The sequence below is a fragment of the Salvelinus sp. IW2-2015 genome, linkage group LG23 (genome assembly GCF_002910315.2).
Source record: "Salvelinus sp. IW2-2015 linkage group LG23, ASM291031v2, whole genome shotgun sequence".
NCBI lineage: Eukaryota > Metazoa > Chordata > Actinopteri > Salmoniformes > Salmonidae > Salvelinus > Salvelinus sp. IW2-2015.
In genome coordinates this window covers 1,642,670-1,648,701 of record NC_036863.1, presented here as the reverse complement: position 1 = coordinate 1,648,701, position 6,032 = coordinate 1,642,670, and the positions used below count along the sequence as shown (strand labels likewise).

Sequence of the window (6,032 nt, the reverse complement as noted above, 5' to 3'; positions counted from 1 at the left end):
CCATGTCAGTCACTGACAGTCACTCAATTAGCCATGTCAGTCACTGACAGTCACTCAATTAGCCATGTCAGTCACTGACAGTCACTCAATTAGCCCATGTCAGCTAAAATGTTTTAGATTGCGAGGCAAGTTAGTCTAGCCAGCTATCTAAACCTGGTAGTAATCCTGGCTGAATTACCGACCGGGCAGGCCCCGGACCTCCTGAGGGCCCCCATTGATTTTGTTAGTCCCTCCCATCATATTAACATGGCATAAATCATGGCAAAATGTGTATAATTGCTGGAAATAATCTTAAAACTGCAAAATGTGAAAATACACTACATGACCAAAAGTATGTGGACACCTGCTTGTCAAACATCTCATTCCAAAATCATGGGCATTAATATGGAGTTGGTTCCCCCTTTGCTGCTATAACAGCCTCCACTCTTCTGGGAAGGCTTTCTGCAGAGACTTGATTCCATTCAGCCACAAACGCATTAGTGAGGTCGGGCACTGATGTTAGGCGTTTAGGCCTGACTTTTACATTTTTACATTTAAGTCATTTAGCAGACGCTCTTATCCAGAGCGACTTACAAATTGGAAAGTTCATACATATTCATCCTGGTCCCCCCGTGGGAATGAACCCACAACCCTGGCGTTGCAAGCGCCATGCTCTACCAACTGAGCCACACGGGACTTGCAGTCGGCATTCCGATTCATCCCAAACGTGTTAGATGGGGTTGAGGTCAGGGCTCTGTGCAGGCCAGTCAAGTTCTTCCACACCAATCTCAACAAACCATTTCTGTATGGACCTCGTTTTATGCACGGGTGCATTGTCATGCTGAAACAGGAAAGGGCCTTCCCCAAACTGTTGCCACAAAGTTGGAAGCACAGAATTGTCTAGAATGTCATTGTATGCTGTAGCAGCATTGTATGATTTCCCTTCATTTCCCTTGGTTCGGCTTAACCCGAACCATGAAAAACAGCCCCAGACCATTATTCCTCCTCCACCGAACTTTACAGTTGGCACTATGCATTCGGGCAAATAGCATTCTCTTGGCATCCGCCAAACATAGATTCATCCTTCAGACGGTGAAGTATGATGCAACACTCCAGCGAACGCGTTTCCACTGCTCCAGAGTCCAATCGWTGCGAGCTTTAAATCACTCCAGCTGTAGCTTGGCATTGCRCATGGTGATCTTAGGCTTGTGTGTGGCTGCTCGGCCATGGAAACCCACAATTGGCCCATTGTCGTCCGGGTTAGGGTTTGGCCGGGGTAGGCTGTCATTGTAAATAAATAATACAAACCATTTAAATGAAGCTCCCAACAAACAGTTATTGTGTTGATGTTGCATCCAGAGGCTGTTTGGAACTTGGTAGTGAGTGTTGCAACCGAGGACGGACTATTTTTACGCGCTACGCGCTTCAGCGGTCCCGTTCTGTGAGCTTGTTTGGCTTACCACTTYGCGGCTAAGCCGTTGTTTCTCCTAGATATTTCCACTTCACAATAACAGCACTTACAGTTGACCAGGGCAGCTTTAGCAGGGCAGAAATTTTACGAACTGGCTTGTTGGAAAGGTGGCATCCTATGACGGTCACTGAGCTCCTCGGTAAGGCCATTCTGCTGCCAATATTTGTCTATGAGGATTGCATGACTGTCTGCTCGATTTTATACACCTCTCAGCAACGGGTGTGGCTGAAATAGCTGAATCCACTAATTTGAAGGGGTGTCCACATACTTTTGTATATACAGTGTAGCTGTAAAATTGCTATTTTCTCTCTCCACCGCCAAGAGAAGGGTCACTAAATGTTTTGCCCACGTGGTGGGTAGGCCCCGAAAAGGCTACTGCCGGCCCTGAGTCGGAGACACGGTATTCAATCAAGGAGACAAGATGCATTATGTGTTYTCATTTTGTCCCACTTCTTCAGAAGGTACTTGACGTCCTCCAGGTAAGAGGTGTGCTCTATGGTACTTCCTCCATGGGCGTCAGAGGCCCCTCGTGGGGGGTTGGGGCACAACACAGCCAGCAGGATCAGACCCAGGGAACCCAGGATGGGATTGAGCTGAGACAGACAGATGGACAGACAGAGATACCGACAGACAGACAGACAGGGAGAACGGMAGACAAATATGAGTCATCAAACCAGAGAGAATGTCTACTGCTCTTGCTCTCTGTCGCCAGGCAACAGGACTCAGGAGGGATGACATGATTTCATCTGCTTCTTCAGATAGAACTACTACTGTCCGATCTCAAATTACATTATTTCATGACAGACCCTGCTTGTGAACAGCTGCAAGAACACATCAGGGGTCTAAACATTATGCCGATCCCGTGGGAAAAGTTTTGTCTGTTACAAAACGTTTTGCAACAGAAACCGTTCACTCCAAATGGAAACCGCAAACAAAAGTTTCTATTGGACAAATGAAGGTATTTGTTGGTCCCGCCCCGTTTCATTCCGTTTGGTTCTTACACRGTAAATGGTTTTCGGGAATGAATACACACCTGATGAAATACTGAGAAGATCATGTGCCACGGTGTGTGGATTAGAGGTGTGCTATAAAGATGCGGGTGTCACAACATGGGAACTGGAGGTRTGCTGCTTAATTTCAATAGAATACGTTGTGTTTCTGGGACTTACCCGCAAGGCCCAACGCCAGTCTCCAGTGGCATTGGCAACAGAGGATCCTATTATGTATCCCAGACCACTGAAAAACACAAACAGGAGGACATTGACATTGGAATGTGAACTAGCCCAATGCCCAAAAGAAATGCTAGTGCCCAACGTTCTGTTTGGTTGCAGAGAGACTTATTTTAGACTTTGTTTGCTTTCTTTCTCCAGTGTGATTCCCCTTGCCTGGGACTTGATTACGAGATTTCTGCTATTTTGCAAAACCACTAGAGCAAGATACAGTGCACACTTCACATGCATGAGTCTGAATTCTCCCCTATTCCACATTGGATCTGGTCAAATGTTGTAGTGCACTAAATAGGAACAGGGTGCTATAGTAGTGCACTATATAGGGAATAGGATGCTATAGTAGTGCATTAAATAGGGAATAGGGTGCTATAGTAGTGCACTATATAGGGAATAAGGTGCTCTAGTAGTGCACAAAATAGAGAATAGGGTGCTATAGTAGTGCACTAAATAGGGAATAGAGCGCTATAGTAGTGCACTATATAGGGAATAGGGTGCTATAATAGTGCATTAAATAGGGAATAGGGTGCCATTTCAGCCACACTCCATTGGTAGTGTGTTGAGGGCACCATGAGGATTATTAAGCTACGGTGTGGAATCTGACCTTCCAACAGGGATGAAGATGTAGAAGGCAGAGATCATGACGGTCCTCTTGGCTCCAGAGAACAGGTCTCCTATGATGGTAGGGGCGATGGTGGAGTAGCTGGCCTCTCCTGTCCCCACCAGGGCTCTCAACAGCAACAGCAGCCAGAAATACTGACAATGCAACAATACTGAAACTTTACCAGTCCATTCCAGGGGTGAACGACTGCCCCCTCTCAGTGAAGCCATGAAGTTAATTAAAAGACCAACCACTCCACAAATGTCTTATTAACAAACTAAAGTTTTGGCATGTCGGTTAGGACATCTACTTTGTGCACGACACAAGTAATTTTTCCAACAATTGTTTACAGACAGATTATTTCACTTATAATTCACTGTATCACAATACCACTGGGTCAGAAGTTTACATGCACTAAGTTGACTGTGCCTTCAAACAGCTTGGAAAATTCCAGAAAATGATGTCATGGCTTTAGAACCTTCTGATAGGCTAAYTGACATCATTTGAGTCAATTGGAGGTGTACCTGTGGATGTATTTCAAGGCTCAGTGCCGCCTGGGAGCAATTTCCAAACGCCTGAAGGTACCACGTTCATCTGTACAAACAATAGTACGCAAGTATAACACTATGGGACCACGTAGCTGTCATACTGCTCAGGAAGGAGCTGTTCTGTCTCCTAGAGATGAACGTACCTTGGTGCGAAAAGTGCAAATCAGTCCCAGAACAACTGCAAAGGTGAAGATGCTGGAGGAAACAGGTACAGAAGCATCTATATCCACAGTAAAACGAGGCCTATATCGACACAACCTGAAAGGCTGCTCCAGCAAGAAAGAAGCCACCTATCCAAAACCGCCATAAAAAAAGCCAGACCTAACGGTTTGCAACTGCACACGCGGACAAAATCTTACTTTTTGGAGAAATGTCCTCTGTCTGATTGAAACAATAATACAACTGTTTGGCCATTAATGACCATTGTTATGTTTGGAGGAAAAGGGGAGCTTGTAAGCCAAAAACAACATCCAACCGTGAAAGACACGGGTGCAGCATCATGTTGTGGAGTGCTTCGGCTGTCAAGGAGGAACTGGTCTTATCACAAAATAGACTGGCATCATAGGCAGGAAATTATGTAGGATATATGAAGCAACCATCTCAAGACATCAGTCAGGAAGTTAAAGCTTGAGTCGCAAAATGGGCTTCCCAAATGGACAATGCCCAAGCATATACTTCCGAAGTTGTGCAAAACGGCTTAGGACAACAAGTAAGGTATTGAGTGGCCATGCACAAAGCCTGACCTCAATTTATAGAAATATGTGTGCCAAACAGAAAAAGCATCCTGCAAGCAAGGAGACCTACAAACCTGACTCAGTACACCAGCTCTGTCAGGAGGAATGGACAAAATTCACCCAACTTATTGTGGAAGGCTTGTGGAAGGCTAAATCAAATCAAATTTTATAAAGCCCTTCTTACATCAGCTGATTTCTCAAAGTGCTGTACAGAAACCCAGCCTAAAAACCCCAAACAGCAAGCAATGCAGGCGTGTAGAAGCACGTGGCTAGGAAAAACTCCCTAGAAAGGCCAGAACTAGGAGAAACCTAGAGAGGAAACCAGGCTATGAGGGTGGCTATCTAAAACGTTTGATCCAAGTTAAACAATTTAAAGGCAATGCTACTAAATACTAATTGAGTGTATGTAAACTTCTGACCCACTGGGAATGTGATGAAAGAAATGAAAGCTGAAAAAAGTCATTCTCTCTACTATTATTCTGACATTTCACATTCTTAAAATAAAGTGGTGATCCTAACTGACCTAAGACAGGGAATTTTTACTAGGATTAAATGTCATGAATTGTTAAAAACTGAGTTTAAATGTTTTTGGCTAAGGTGTATGTAAAGGTGTGTCGAGCMTGACTGATCTACAAATCACCTTGCATCATAAATAACTACTAAATATTATTTGTAGATCATTCATTCACAATTTACCCATGATACACCACGATTTTGATGCTCTCGAACACGGCCAATGTTTTACTTACCGATTCTGTGACAAAAGAGCTGCCCAGAGTCATCACCACCCACACACTCAGCCCGCCAATCATGATGAACTTCCTGTTGTAGCGGTCGCCAAGGTACCCAAAGATTGGAGCCAAAATAATGAAACTGCAGATGAAAACTGTAAACGCATTAACAATTTAAGTGTGTTTACAGTTTGCAATATCATGAGACAGGATTATTCCTGTGAGAAGTAGAAACCTAAGTATTGGTGGAAGTAGAAGGCTTATTGTTGTCCATTAGTTTACTTCAACTAGGGTTAAGGGGGAAATAATAAAGAAGGAAAATACACAGTACTAGTCAAAAGTTTGGACACCTGCTCATTCAAGGGTTTTTCCTTTTCTACCTTTTTCTACATTGTAGAATAACAGTGAAGACATCACAACTATGAAATAACACATATGGAACCATGTAGTAACCAAAACAGTGGTAAACAAGTCAAAATATGTTTTATATTTGAGATTCTTCAAAGTAGCCACCCTTTGCGCACTCTTGGCATTCTCTCAACCAGCTTCATGAGGTAATCACCTGGAATGCATTTCAATTAACAGGTGTGCCTTGTTAAAAGTGAATTTGTGGAATTTATTTCCTTCTTAATGCGTTTGAGCCAATCAGCTGTGTTGTGAGTAGGGGTGGTATACAGAAGATAGCTCTATTTGGTAAAATACCAAGTCCATATTATGGCAAGAACAGCTTAAATAAGCAAAG

The 6,032-nt window shown here is 43.7% G+C and overlaps 1 protein-coding gene across 3 annotated transcripts in view; it reads right to left on the bottom strand.

Moving 5' to 3' along the window:
• spns3 (SPNS lysolipid transporter 3, sphingosine-1-phosphate (putative)) overlaps nt 1-6,032 on the bottom strand; it is a 31,010-nt gene that overhangs the window by 4,495 nt on the left and 20,483 nt on the right. For 2 of the 3 annotated variants that reach the window (XM_023969257.2, XM_023969258.2), the window contains exons 4-7: nt 5,309-5,445; nt 3,281-3,432; nt 2,620-2,686; nt 1,901-2,043 (exon numbers count right to left, since the gene is read on the bottom strand). In XM_023969257.2, coding sequence (XP_023825025.1) covers nt 1,901-2,043; nt 2,620-2,686; nt 3,281-3,432; nt 5,309-5,445 — 499 coding nt within the window. The remainder of the gene's footprint in view (nt 1-1,900; nt 2,044-2,619; nt 2,687-3,280; nt 3,433-5,308; nt 5,446-6,032) is intronic. The other variant, XM_023969259.1, reaches the window with a different exon arrangement.